The sequence below is a fragment of the Drosophila willistoni genome, unplaced genomic scaffold (genome assembly GCF_018902025.1).
Source record: "Drosophila willistoni isolate 14030-0811.24 unplaced genomic scaffold, UCI_dwil_1.1 Seg134.1, whole genome shotgun sequence".
Taxonomy (NCBI): domain Eukaryota; kingdom Metazoa; phylum Arthropoda; class Insecta; order Diptera; family Drosophilidae; genus Drosophila; species Drosophila willistoni.
This window is the reverse complement of record NW_025814094.1, coordinates 72344-87655: the sequence shown is the minus strand read 5'-3', so window position 1 is coordinate 87655 and position 15312 is coordinate 72344. Positions and strand designations below refer to the sequence as shown.

Below are 15312 nucleotides of genomic sequence, written 5' to 3'. Positions count from 1 at the left end.
ACTCCTTTCTCTGCTTTGTGCTCATTTCTCGAAAGAGGCGAGGTTATGACTCCCTGCACATTTGACTAGATCCACTTTGCAATTCGTTGTGCAGAAAAATTCGCACTTTGGTTCTCTTTGCTCCATCCTTAGCTGGAACTGTATACGGCGTAACCATTGAGGCACACATTGCAATGCCAAACAACCAATTGTCAAAGATAGACAAGTTAGCCACACATCCAATTAGAGTAATTCGGTGTGTTCCTCATTCGAGTTTCAATTCTCCCGGCAACTTCTCGACGAGCTCGCCTAGTAAAGCTGGATCGTGCAGATACTCTTTAAGCCCAATTGCGACCAGTGTTGCGCAATAGTTCTGCACTGCCAAGGCTAGCTGAATAACCGAATCCAAATTATTTGAGCGTGCCGCTGGTTCTTCTCTTAGTTTCCTTTGTAGGCTCGAGTGAATAATCTCCGGTCTTCCGTATAGCATTCGTAACATACCGATTGCATACGGCACCGTCTCTGGACACATTAGCTTTCCTCGAACGGCATCCCAAGCCGCTCCCTTTAAGCACTTTTGGAGCCGAATAAGATTCTCTTCGTTACTAATTCCACATCTTTCAGTAGATTGTTCATAGTGGCTTATAAACAACAACCACTCTTCTGGCTTACCGGAAAACACGGGTAAGTCTTTGTTCAGTACTTGGCGGGCCGCTATCTGTTCCGATGACAATAAAGCTTTCTTGTGTCCTAAATTCGTAGAGTGCACTCCAGTGCTTAACGTCGAGTGTTCGGTGGCCGACAGTTGGCTTCCAGGTCCATGCTGCATTCCAGCCGCGTTACTCATTTGTCCTTGGGTCCACAATCCGTTATGAAGATTAGCTGTATTGGCCAGAAACGGTAGACTCACTCCTTGAATAGTCGATTGCGCCAACGCAGGTAATTTTCTTACCATTTCTTACGGACCACGGACCTGGATCAATTTTACTAAACCGTTTAATTGCCGTACCGTTTCCTGCGTGACTCTCGAACATTCCATTAAGAATCGTTTGTTGCACTGACAAACAATTAATCGCCGGTTTTGTGTTGTATTGCGCTATATTCAGTTGTACAATTTGTGGGGCAAATCGATCGGTTAGATCGGTTGGCTGAAATCTTTATTTCAATGTTAATTCAAATTTCTTACATGTTTTATTTTATCTTACATTTGTGTTTTTCTCTCCTTTTCACGTCTTTCCTGCTTGCCAAATTTTCTGTGACTAGCGCGCCGTTATAGCGGGCCGCCGCTTTGTCACCAGTGCAAGCAAAGACAAAGTAAATTCTAACTGTTCTTGTTCGAATGAGAGAGAATAAAATCCAGGGGCGCGTTGGGTAAGCCTTTCTACTGGCGCGGGCCGGCAATTAAGCCTGCACCGCAACACTCACACTATTGTGTTTAGCACTAACAATAAGAGTAGATTGTTGTATCTTATAAAATAACTGTTGAATTCAAAATAATAACTGATTTTATTAACAAAAGTACAGAGTTTATATAGGGTTAATCTTAGGTTTATTCTAGTACGACTCACACCTACGTATTCGAGGGTTGAAAAACTATTATTATTATGGGCACGGCGTCGGCCACTTGACATCCTGCCGTTGTGATCGTTTGGGTTAGTTTACAATTAGAAGTGTTTTTCCCATAACGTGTGTGGCTGATTGTAGTTCTATAGTCATATGCTAGGTTAGTTGTTTTTGTGACAAAAGTATAGTTGTATTATATTTCATTTAGTGCAAAAGCCATTTAGTAAAGCCGCTACAGATGAACACGATGTTTATTCTTAAACAACTAAGTATTTCCTTAATTAGAATATCAATGTATATAAGATTCAAGGGATGAGTAATTTATGGCAAGAAAAATGATTTATTAAAATTATAAAATTTTCTTACCATTCCAAGCTTTAAAACTTTGTTCAAACGAGCTAATAATGCCATGAAACCCGGAGACTTTGTCCAACTCTGTAATATTATCCCAATTTTGCTCAGTGATCCACCCTATAATTAATTTAATTTAATAATTTAAGTCCAATACTCTATTGTTGTAACTGCTTCTCTACTAAACTTACATGGTGCTGGATTGGGTGCCTGTCCTTGTTTATCCATAACTATACCTCCTTTAAGAATAAATTCATATTCGTCCTCTACAAGTTTTCCGGCATTTGAAAGTATTCTGGCTGACATATGTATGGAAAATAATAATTTATGTTTCTCGAACAGACCACGGCAAGTATTTTTGTACACCGAGTAAGTGTGATAGTCATTAATGTTTTGTATTCGCTCGTGAACCAGCTGGTTTCGGGGACTCCGTTCAATAGACTGCGTGAATAGTAGTATGTATGACGCTAATGAAAACACATACATTGGATCTATTTTGGACATATCCATTAGTACGAAAAACAAAATCGCGGCCCTCTCCGATGCTGGCTTATACTCCTGACGTGCGGCATCTATTTCAACTTCCGTTACTTCTGCTATACTAAGAGATTCCTTCACCAATACAGACGTTTGCCGTGATTTTTGTAAAGTAGAGAATAGTTCATCATCATCCAATAAAGATCCGCGACTTTCATTAAGTAATCGAAGTATTTCGTTGTCTAGATCAATAAGGGTCCGTTTGTTGCGTGCTATGGTCATTACCAGCTCGTCTTTTTGCTCTTCAAGTGATGGTTTTTCTTTGCGCACAATAATGGCCAGTAATTGTGCCTCTAAGCCATCTTGCTTCAACGCGAAATTTACTATAGTTGTCTTTGAAGATAATTCGGGAGGATAATGCGGGTTTGATATTTTGGTTGTAATATAAAGTCTGAACTTACTGTTGTAAGCTATATATTTATCATTGAATTTGAGTAACTTTTCACCGCCCTGAATTGTGAAGCTTCGTCGTAAAACTGGATTTATAGCCTGGTCTAAAGATTCGCCTATATTTTGTAACAAAACGGGCAACCCATCTTTAATAGACTTTTCTATTTGTCGTAGGTAATCACTCATTCCTAAATCCATCACTACAAGGCCATTATTATCCTCCATGTTTTTTATCCAATTGTTTGCCTGCATCTGGGGGTCAATAATAAGAGGCCATCGGCTTCCTTGAGTAACTATCACACCATTCTCAGTGCTCAAATCATCAGCAGGTAACCCCTGAATATTCCATTCTCTAACTGAAACAGCATCACTAAGAAAATGTGTGATTTTTAACTCTGATGTGGCGGGTATAAGTAAATCTTTAATAAGTTGGGACCACATAGTCAGAAGTGTATCTCTGTATTTAGTATCAAATGCACCCAAATAAGACATAAAAGCTGTCGATAACAAACAATCACCAGGTAGTTTTTCAAATGAAAGGTCTAGAAGGGCCACAGTTTCAATCCAGCGTTCTCGTTCCCCAGAAAGAGATTCTACCAGAATAATTGCTCGTTCCAATTGTTTTCGTAGCCTCTCTTCTCTCGTTCGAAGTTCATTTAACAAGTCTGTTTTTTCATGAAGCTGTCGGTAAAGTTCTTCAATTACCGTTTGAAGTTCCTCTAGTTTTTTTTTCGCTGCTGCTAGTGCTGCTTGCTTTTCCTCCAGTGACCTCATAGCATTGTCTAGTTTTTCCTGCTTTGGAGCAACAATTCGAAAAACTTTACCATAGTTTTCTATAGCCATAATCCATTGCATTAAAGACTTACAAGCAACTGACACAACAGCGACTTTATCTGGCTCAAGTTCGGGATTTTTCGTATACATAGCGATTCGTTTTAATGTTTTGTCCGATATATGATCACGCTCGAAGTTCTTTAAGTCATTTAAAAAAGTGGACTCACTAAGTACCTTTTTGGCATTCTCCCAAGTGGGATCTTTACCAAGAAGTATTAAAATAGCTTCCATTACTTTTTCTATTTTCATAGGTGGTCTTCCATACGATTTTACCTCAGCGATATCTTTCTTATTTAACGCATCCAGTGCTTTTACAGCAGCATCAATCATTGGCATAACCACTTCGAGATCGGCGCGAGCGGTCGCTGCTAAATCGAGACATATAATTTCTTCGCGCTTGATAACAACGGCTTCGGCATCAACTTTTTCTTTCTGTTCAGTAGCTTCATACTTTTGTATTTCAATCATGGAAATAAACTCCTCACATTCTTTTGCCAAAACCTTAACCAGCTCTGAACTCGTTTTTAATTCCTCCGACATAATTGAAACCTTTTCCTGTGTCTCAGCAATCTTAGAAAGACCATTTCGTAATCTGTTTGCCGCAGTAGACACTTCTAAACGTTTTTTTTCGAGAAGATGTTTAAAACCACTGACAAGCTGTAAATAATTAGGTGATGTTACATAATTGTGCCGCTTGACTTCTGCCAACATGATATCAGCTACTTTAGCAACACTAGAATGTATTATTGAAAACGCAAAGGCAATTTCCCGATGAAGCACACTTTCTGTAGTCATAACCAAACTGTCGCGATGTTTCTCTATCTCTTTTCCGGGAATCACAACATTTAGCTGAAAGCCATGTAGAAAATGGGATGCTACTTCTAATAAAGCTTCTTGTGGCCATAACCTGAACCAATTGGGAGTTGTAGCGCTTAATAACGCGGGATACTGCCTTATGTAGTTTCGAAAACTTTCACCGATAGGGCTAAAACACAGAGCAATATGCATATAATCGCGAACGTTATGCATAAAAAAAGAATATAAAGCTTCAGTAGTCAAGACAATTCCGGCCTTTTTGGCGGGGCGCTCTAAATCTGACTTAAGTTCGTCAAATTCATCTGACTTAAACAAATTTATTTCCCCCGTACTTAACATATTATTTAATATTTCTAAAAAGGAAATTTCCGCAATCTGCTCGTTGCTGAAAATAAAAATGGTGACATGTTGCTTAATTCCTGTTAATTTATATAATTGTTTTAAGTCTTCTCGTAGGTCCATCATTTTATATTTTTTAGTGACTTCGATTTGGAATATTCCCATTTCATAAATAAATGCTGCTAGTTTAGAAAGCACCTGGCGTCCGGATCCTCCAATACCCATATTAAGCATGTGACCGCGTGGCTGCGATATCACCCGCAATATTCGAATTATATGCTCGATTGCCTCTTTAAAGAATACTAAATTCATTCGAGCCATTCCTGGAAAATTATTATACTCATTTAATTGATTAATCATAAAGGTACGTAAAGTATCCATTTGCAGATCTTCGTAAAATCCTTGTGGATGTGCAAAATCCCCAAAAAGCGGTGCTTGCTTTGAAGGACAGAGATTGTGAAATGTTACTTCGAAATGTTTACCCAGTGCCTCATTTAGCATATTAATAAACCATGCTTGGTCAGTATCATCAACGAGCCGATCACTAAAGACTCTAAAACTTTCATGTATCCAAAGACGTAAAAGAACATTTTTTTTTGATTGTAATTCTGGCTGACTTCTAAGTAAACCTTGAAATACTTTTGATATATCTCTCATATTAAATAGGTAATGTGATTTGTTTGGAGTAGGAAGCATTTTGTTGATAATACTGATATAAAGAAAAATAGTGCATTGTGTAAGTGGCAGCCATAATTCTCGAACTTCGTTGGAAAAATTTTCAAGCTTTTGCCTTAGCATAGTTCCAAATATACGAACGATAGTTTCATGAGTAGGAAACGTAAGGTTTAGCAAAACAAACCGGCTTTGAGTACGGGACGATATTACTTGACGACCCCCACCTGGAGGCCCCATTGCCGTAACCAATAATGTGTTCTGCACATAAATTTTTTGCTGAGTTTTACGGTTGAACCAGTACTTGTAATCAATCCATTGGCGAATCAACTCAAGCGGTTGTTGTGAACCATATGCATCATTTGCAGGCATGTTAAAATCATCCATGAAACATATCATTCGTTTTCCACCAATTGGAACAAATTGTGTCTTTGTACGTTTTTCTGTTCTATTTTCAATAGATTCTTGAAGCCCAGCAGCAGTAGTTTGTGCGGATATGTTTATAGTAAATATACAGTACTTATTTTTATCACATGCTTCCATTACACTGACAGCAGTCGATGTTTTCCCAGTACCAACATTTCCAACAAGCATTACTGGGTGCTCTTCAGCGAGAAGTTTTGATACTATATATTCGTAACGAACGCTATCAGAAGTAGGCACCATGATTTTATAGAAAGGTAACCTAAAATACAGAAACAAATAGATTTTTAAATTGTATTATTCGTTGTAGCATAGAAATTCTAAATAAAAGTTTCTCTTGGGTCTTTTACTCATTTGAGAAAAATGAAATCTGTAAAATGTCGTTTTGTTGAGAGAACACACATGAAACCCGAGGGCTGGGGCTTACTTCGACCTCGGCAATGTTTGTAAATCTTTGCAATTTTTTTGTTACTCTTTCCCTACATTGTGGAAAAAAGTGGAAAAACGTTTTATCTAAAAGGTGTAATGTTTCCAAAAGAGAAGCCTACATAGGAACGGCCAACTTAGCATAGGAAATAACGAAGTTATTGACAAAGACAATGTTTGCCTGATCTTGATTAAATTAAATATATAAAACATCAGTGTTATAGAAAATATACACACATTGTCTCAGGTGTGGATCCACCTGGAGTGTCTTTCTGCATTTTTACACAAAGTTGAGAATCTTAGTGCAGCTGAGTGTGTAATGCAAAACCGTATCACAGTGGGAATGACAGTCTATTAATCAAAACATTCGGATATTTATTCGACGAAAAGCTTAAGCTAAAATACAGATAACACTTAATTGAAGAAGGAAGCTTAGCTTTATACACAGCTTAACATCCCCGATCCGGTGAAGGTGTTTTATTTGCACAAGTTACAGCTTTGCACCGATTCATAGCCAATGTGGTCAGGGATGAGTTGCAAGCAATCCAAGTCCAGAATATATTCAGCGGTTTCGGTGTAGATGATTGAAAAGTATAGCGCGAAGAAAAGTGACAGAAAGATACGAAGAGACAAGGTGAGAAAGGTTGTTAAAAGATTGGCAAAGAACACGAAAAGGTTCGTGAAGAGAGTAGTTAGTCAGACATCTAACTAAGGTAAATAGGAAAAAAGTTTCTGGTCCGACGTGAGGGAACACAAAAATATAGCGTATCTAGTAAATTAGTAGAAATGACTTCGCCGTCGACTAGTTCATGGAGAAAGAGAATTCCAAAAACGAGCCTACGGTTGTAAAGTGAAGAAATATTAATAAGAAGAAGCCAATTAAGACCGCGTAACGCAAACTTAAGGAATTGCTTCTGTACCGATTCAATACTACGCCGGTGAACATCATATTGCGGGTTCCACACTGGCGAGCAATATTCGAGAGTATGGCGAACTAACGAAGTGTATAAAACCTTTGTTACATTGGGATCATCAAATTCTTTGGCCCAACGTTTAATGAAGCCAAGACGGCTGCATGCTCTATTGACAATTGAAGAAATATGAACACTAAATAAAAGTTTTGGGTCAAACATAACGCCTAAGTCTTTGAACGATTGTACACTATCTAACAGAACAGACTTAATAGGATAATGAGCTAGGAACGGAGATAAACGACTGAAAGTCATAAAAGAACACTTAGAGGCATTAAGATGTAATTTATTAACGTGGCCCCAATCACAGAACGCATCGAGATCTGATTGCAAGTACTGTTGGAAAGAAGGATCATTATAGGAATAACAAATCTTGACGTCATCCGCAAACATGACCACGCGTGAATGAGCCAAGGTCAAAGGCAAATCATTTATAAACAGTGTAAATAACAGTGGGCCCAGATGACTGCCTTGGGGTACACCTGACGTAATTCGAACAGTTTTAGATATCCAGGAACGAAAAGACAACTTTTGGGTTCTGCCAATAAGATACGACTTTAACAAAGCCAATAGTTTCGGGAAAAAACCCCATGATGTTAAGTTTCGCGAGAAGCATAGAATGATCAACCGTATCGAAAGCCTTACTGGTGTACAAGGGTAGTCAGTTCTAAAAGGTTAGTAAGCGACGAACGACCTTTCATGAAGCCATGCTGACAAGGAGAAATAGTTGATCTGGATAGGTGTTGAAAGGAAGACATAATAATTTTCTCAAACAGCTTTGGTATTGGCGAAAGTTTGGCAATGCCACGGTAGTTAGAAACATCCGATGTGCTACCCTTTTTAAAAAGCGGAATAATAAAAGACTCCTTCCAAATATTGGGAAAGCTACAAGTCTCACTCGATATAAAGAATAACCCAAATAAAGACTTAGATAGGGAAATCGAACACATTTTAAGGATGCAACTAGGTATATTATCAGGACCGGGAACGAAGGAAGACGTCATAGCTGAGATAATACAGTCTTCAGTAATACTAGGGAAAAACATACAATTTAAATGTGGGATTGAAAAGGGATAGGGTGTGGGCTCCGAAACAGTAGTAGAATAAGTCGACTGAAAGAATTTAGCAAACAGATCTGTAATATCTGAATCATTATTAGCAATCTGGTCATTAAGTCTGAAGGTGGAAGGTAGTACATTAGAGCGTTTTTTGGAATTAACAAAGTTGTAAAATCTTTTGGGGTTCTTATAAAATTTAACCTTACAGCGAACGATATAATTATTAGTGTAAAAAAAAATTATTGTAGCATTGAGTGTTTAAAAGACAAAATTGAGATTTGGCTATACAGTAATTTGCATAGTCAAGTCGCGAACTAGTTTTTTAAATCTTTTAAAATATCTCGATTTAATCTTACGGAGATTAGAGAGCCTACGTGTGAAACAGACTGGCGCGCTGGAGTCGGTAGAGACATTCACATAAGGAACGCAAATGCGTTCGTTATCCAAAAATTAGAGAATTAGAGCAGAGTAGAAAAACTTCACTGCACAATCTATATCGCAGCACTCAAATAGAAATAACCAATCAAAAGAGAAAATAAGGCTATTAAAAAGATTGAAATTTGTTTTACGAAAACATCTACGACGAGAATTTGCGATGTTATTAAATGAATTAGTAAGAAATAAGAATTGTAAGGAATTGTAAGAAATAATAACTTCAATGGTAGGGTGATAAGGATCTTCAGGCTTCACAGGGGCTGTGCTTGACATACAGAACTAAAAGTAGGATCCGAGACTAAAACAATATCGAGGATTATTTTAGAAGAGTTAAGTAAAGAATTCAACTGATATAGCGGACATTCCAAAAGGCTATCAAGAAAAACATGCTGCGATGAAGGAATTAAAAAAGATAGATTGTCATCAAGCAGCCAAGATATATTGGGCAATTTAAAATCACCTAAAACTATAAAGAAATCACGATCTTTAAGACGACTAAAAATAGTTTGCAAAGCATCAGCATGGTGCATGTAGGTCCTGATATCAGAAGCTGGAGGAATATATGAACAAGAAATATGTACGCTAAAGTTGAAACATGTAACTTCAACGCAAATAAACTCAAAAACTAACAGATTCGAATTGACAGCAATGAGTACTCCACCGGCACGACCAAGCCTATAAGAAATAAAGAATTTCGTTCTCCAAAACAGAGGAGGTGAGCCAAGTTTTAGAAAAAGCCATGTCAGTTTCGAGAGCTTGGTAAAAAGTCCTCTTACATTTTGATAATGAATGCAAAGACTAGACGTTATTAGTTTTTTGAAGCAGAAGATGAAATTTTGCGGGGCCTGGAAAACTCAACTTTTTGACTTAGCAGGGCATATATTACCAATGTAAGCTGCCACAGACGACTGGAGCAAGCATAGAGATAAATAATTGTTTGCGATGAGCATTGGCATCCACAAGTGATTGAGAGCCAGCATGATCCTATTGATCCAATTGATCAGAGTTCCCGTGAGGGATAGATTGAGGTACACCAGGGCTTGCACTGGGTACTTCAATCTGAAAAGAGGAGCATAAAGAGGGACAAGAAGATGGTGTAGGCGAAAGTAAAATGGGAGAAGATAGAGGGTGCTGGCGACTGCTTATGAGGCAACTCAAAGGCACATTTCTTGGGCTACTTCTCAAAAGGTGGAACGAACTTGAAGTGCGACAATAAATGTACGTTTAAAGAAAGAAACTTTTAACAAAGATCCCTGTACATACGGCTAAAATCAAGCTGCTGGCTGGTGCAAGATGGCAAGTCCAGCGCATTAAGCCAAGCTCAGGCTTAGACACAGACACCAGGAAATTTATTATAGTCGCGGCCGTTAGGGCCGTTAAGCAATAAGATTATCGCAGAGCCAACAAGACATTTGTCTACACTGATCAGAATGCTTGCAAGTAGGTAGACAACAATCCATTTAAAAGCCAAAAGAAACACAAGGCAATAATACTACTTTAATATATATTAAATTTAAAAACTCAGCACTAAGATAATTATCGATAAAAATTCAACGATTACAAATAAATCAGAGAGACAGCTAGAGTGCACAGCAGAAGAAAGAGTACAATTATAAGCCAAGTTTTGCGAGGCGGCGTTACAAAACGATTACGCGGGAAAGAAGCTGAGCACAAACACAAAGAGAGAGGAACAAAAATACAAAATAGACACTAGCACTGATGGTATAGTCGGGGCGATGATTGAGATTGAGAGAAACAATAAATATTGATGAAAACTCAGGAGCTATGAAAAAACACGACCGTCACGTCAGAGAGCAGAAAACCTTTTTTATACCCTTGCAGAGGGTATTATAAAATTGGTAACGCACAGAAGGAGACGTTTCCGACCCCATCAAGTATATATATTCTTGATCAGCATGAGAAGCTGAGTTGATAAAGCCATGTCCGTCTGTCCGTCTGTCCGTCTGTCCGTCCGTCCATCTGTGCATATGCGTTTTACTCAGCCGTCTCAAGAGTTTTTTTTCGGTGTTTTTTATATCATATAGCTCTAGAAGAACTAGAAAAAACATTTTCATAAAAATTGGAGTATGCTATGAAATTTACATATGTGATAATATTTGATATAAAACCCCAGATCCCAAAATTTGAATGTGATCGGATAAATATAACAGAAGTTTCAGTCAATATAATAATCGGCTCTGATCCCAGCTCTGCCGGCAGCGCTGCTTGCTGTCTACTACGCCTTTCGTCATCAACAGAGTACATGCAAACACACACAGACGCAACGCTACATAAACTGTATGTGTATGCGCGCGTTGCTTAGCTTTGGGAATGAGGGAAGAAGAAGAACAAATTGTAGTATAAAAAGTAGTAAAATTGTTTTGTTTGTATATATTGATGAATTGAGTTGCAGAAAACAAATTTTGAACATGTAAAATTATTATTGCCAAGGGCTGCAAGGGTACATAAGCTTCAGCATAGCCGATGTTAGCTTTTTTGATATTTTTTCTATATATATCTATACATGTTTCTCGACCTTTTCATCTACGATTACTTTTGTGTGCGATGGAACTGCCTTTAGAAAATTTCGCAGTAGTCCATCTACAATAATGGTGTTGGCAATCTTTTACTGAGCACCAATGGAATCATCCATCCATCCCATGGCCATCGCCATTCCCCGCTGAGAACTAACCTTGCAAAATGTCGACTGAAGCTATAGTTTTAAATTCAGGGCCATCTCGGTAAATACCGACAGAGATGAAGTGAGGTGACCATTAATATCGATGCACTAACTCGACACTCGAGTTATTTAAAGTCAGCAGCAACCTCTGGTTATTTCCGCCTGGTGAACGTGAAAGTCCCAGATGGACAAGTCTGAGGCACAATTCAATAAAATACGGCATGTAAATAAGCCGCCTTTGTTATTCCACACGTGTACCAACTCAGTTGGCAGAGTGGTTTTTCTTTGCCCATTTGTCTAATTTGGTCTGGTCCCATTTGACTTATTTGGTCTGGTAACACCTGGTAACCGTCGGTCGGTCCGTCTGTGCAAATCAACGTGACGCCGCCATCTTAAGAGTTATCGGGATAAAACTTGATATTTGAGCAACTAATAGCCTGGAGCAGATAAAGTATGAAAATTGTCAGGATCGGGCCACTATATTATATAGCTCTAGAAAAAACATTTTCATAAAAATGCACATAAAAATGTGCACTAATGTAATAGTATTGGATATAAAACCTCTGATCCCAAATTTGAATCTGATTGGATAAATAGAACATAAGTTACACCTGATATAAATCGGTTTAAGCGCTGCCGCACACATACGCAACGCTACACGAATTGTATGTGTATGCGCGCCGTGCTTTGCTTAGGGAATGATGGAAGAAGAAGAAAGAATTCTAGTTGTTTTGTTTGTGTATTGATGAATTGAGTTGCAAGGAAAGAGATTTAGTGCAAATAAGTACTTTCGGTCTCAATTAGGACAACCATCGCAGTCATTAAACAAATTTCTTAGTAATATTTTGGTTCGTTGATTCGATAGAAGGAAAACTTTTAGAGCAAACGTGGTCACGGAAATCGTTTTGGGATCAGAGCAACAGACGCACACGGGTCATAAACCACCTTTTTTGGATGTCATGCATGAGGTTTAAAAGACTTCGTTATTCCAAAATATTTCATACATATGTGGGCGAATGTTTGAGAAAATAAGTAATTGTACAATTATACAAATTCGGCCTAAATGCTTCGACTGAATAATTCAGTATTTAAGCAAGCTATTTAATTCAGTATTTGAGTTTGACGCTAAGGTTCGATGTTTTAGCGGGCCCACACGAAAACACTTCATTTTTCACGTGATACTTCATTTATTTCTTCCACGTGTATTTTTTATGCTAATGGTAGGCTAAGTGGTTGTGTGTATGGTGTGTGTGCCGTATGCGAGTCGTCGTGGTCATAAGCGAGCCGTAGTATGCAAGCCGTCGTGGTCATAAGCGAGCCGTCTGCGAGCCGCAATAAAATAATCGCCCTGAGTCGCGGTTGTAACCAAACTGTTCTGACCGCCGCCTAGTAACAAGCATAGAACCTAACATGTAAGCTTAAAGCGCAAGATGCAACGGTTAATTTCCCATTGAATTTCGGCGGCAACATTGATAGCCTTGTCGTCTTTGCTATCCAGAGAGACAAAAGTAAGCGGTCTAGAATTTAGGATAAATTCCACTTCCCAGAGTGCGCTTTGTAGGCCCTTGCCAGATTGCGTAGAGTACAGTCTTGACGGAACGAACAAGTCGCTCACATGCTCCCCCCATATGAGGAGCGGCTGGTGGATTAAATTTCCATTTTATGTTATCGAACGCCGGTTGCACTCCGTTGAAGCTGATCGTCTGCGCTTTGTCACAGACAATCTTTTCGGCAGCTTTGAAGTTAGTGCCATTGTCGCTGTAAATTTCTCTTGGGGTCCCGCGCCGATTAATTGCGGTGGAACAGGCATGGCGCTCTCTCATTTTTACAGCGTTGGCAAGACTTCCGCATGCCTTTGTATAGGACTCGTAGGCGTTGTATGTAAAACATGCCTCGAATCCGAGTAAAGTGGTGCCCATATGGGAGCAGTATTTGGTTTTGTCCGTTTTTGTTTTGCGGCTCGCCCTCGGGTACGCAGGAGCTGGTTTTCGTCTAGGAAGATATTTAGAACTTGTTTTTAAAGGTTTACCTCTTGTTAAGTTGCGAATTTAGGGATTGAATTCAGATGACTGCGCATGCCGTAGTAGGAGTGTGCGTGCCTGCTGAATGATCTCGTAAGACACCATCTGGTAGGTGGCGATGCCTTCATTTGTTTCGCTTTCAGTTTCTCAATGTAGAGAATAAAGCGCGCTAAAGCTCGATATAGCCTGCGCCAGTCGGAAAAATATTCCGCGCAAAGTTTTAGTTCCATCGGCGAATTGTCGATGAAGAGTATGTTATGCCTGACTTCAGCATTGTTTGGTGGCCCCAAATCATCGCACTTTGGCCACTCGTGTTGATCCTGCAGCGAATAGTCTGGACCGTGTAGCCAAGTTTTATATTTATTGGCGTTGTTTGTTTTAGTAGCGAGATCTGCAGGGTTAAGGTTGGTTGGAACCCAGTTCCATTGGCTAACATTTGTGAATTCCAGTTATTCGCCCTCGCGGTGCATGACGAATTGCTGAAACTTTCGTGGATCCATATGAAGCCATTTAAGAACAGTCTTTGAGTCAGACCAATAACAACTCGAATTGATTGACAAACTTGGATTGCGTTGGATTCGGTTACTCAGCTTTGCTCCGATAACTGCAGTTCCATCCTTGGTATAGATAGTGGACTCAACGGTGCCACTTTCGCCTTGGAGGCCACGAAGCTGAGGTAGGTTCTTTCCCCTGTGTATCCGAAGGTAGCAGACTGCTGCGTATGCCAATTCGCTGGCGTCAACGAACTTGTGTATCTGATAATAACATCTCGGGATGGTTAATCCAGCGACTGTTTTAAGGATCCGTTTTCATCGTATCCATTTGGGTAACAATGCGTCGGGCAAACCAGTATCCCAGCCAATGCCGATTCTCCAGACTTATTGCAGTAGGATTTTCAGCTCTATTGTAAAGCATGAGATGAAGCAGAGTGGGTCGTACATTGACATAAGTACCTGCAAGTGCTCGCGTTTGGTTTTGTCGCAGATGAATGTGAATACGTCGTAGTTCGGCACCCAATATAAGCCGAGTACCTTTTCTGTGGCGGTAATTTTGACAGCTTCGGGGAGCAGCGAATCGCTCTTTAGTATTCGTAGGACCTCCTTTGAGTTCGAAGACCAATTGCGTATGTGGAAACCACCTGCTGCATAGATATCTCTGACTTGAGTTGCGATGTTTCCGACTTCCACGTAGTCGTCGCCGTTGTATATAAAATCATCCACGTAGTGGTAGTCCATCACGGCTTGTGCTGCTTGAGGGTACTGTTGACAGAATCGATCTGCATTTTTGTCACGAATAAAGTGTGCAATGCAGGGTGCGCAATTGATTCCGAAAGTAAGCGCTTCAATAACATAGACGTTAGGCTCTTGTCTCTCGGATTTGCTGTCAAACCACAGAAACCTTTGCGCATGGGTGTATGTTGTTCTCACTCGGAACAATCTCGGCGATATCGCCACAGATTGCCACTCGGAATGAGAGTAAGAGGTCAAACAGGGAGTTTAGGAGATCTGGACCACTCCAGATGTAGTCATTCAGGGGTCTGCCGCCGGATTGGGCGGCTGCATCCATACAAGCCGGACCTTCTCTGGCTTATTTGGATTTTTAGTTATGAAGGTCGGTAGATACCATCTCCGTCTGTTTGGTGCAGCTATTTCCTCCGGCGTCAGCATGCGAGCATAGCCCTTTTCGATGCGGTTTTTGATTTGCATGGTGATTTGCTCCTTTAACTGTGGTTGTCGGGAAAATTGCTTTTGTAGGCATTTAAGCCGTTTTAGTGCGTTTGCGTAGCTATCAGTTAATAAAACTTCAGGGTCTTTCCA

The 15312-nt window shown here is 39.6% G+C and overlaps 1 protein-coding gene across 1 annotated transcript; it reads right to left on the bottom strand.

Moving 5' to 3' along the window:
• Positions 1-244: 244 nt before the first annotated feature.
• LOC6653353 (dynein axonemal heavy chain 2) lies at positions 245-15061 on the bottom strand. Its single transcript, XM_047012416.1, has 5 exons — positions 14923-15061; positions 14435-14771; positions 2085-6166; positions 1909-2013; positions 245-891 (listed from the first exon to the last, which is right to left on the bottom strand). Exons 1-5 carry the CDS (start codon positions 15059-15061, stop codon positions 245-247), a joined length of 5310 nt encoding a protein of 1769 aa, XP_046868372.1.
• Between the last annotated feature and the right edge of the window lie 251 nt (positions 15062-15312).

What these genes read in the sequence shown, in the direction of transcription:
- LOC6653353 (XM_047012416.1), bottom strand. Translation starts at nt 15,061, where the DNA reads ATGGATGCAGCCGCCCAATCCGGCGGCAGACCCCTGAATGACTACATC. An exon ending in GGCACCCAATCCAGCACCAT is followed by an intron (nt 2,014 to 2,084) that starts GTAAGTTTAGTA and finishes AATTAATTATAG; the next exon opens with GGTGGATCACTGAGCAAAAT. An exon ending in AAGTTTTAAAGCTTGGAATG is followed by an intron (nt 892 to 1,908) that starts GTAAGAAAATTT and finishes CGACTATTCAAG; the next exon opens with GAGTGAGTCTACCGTTTCTG.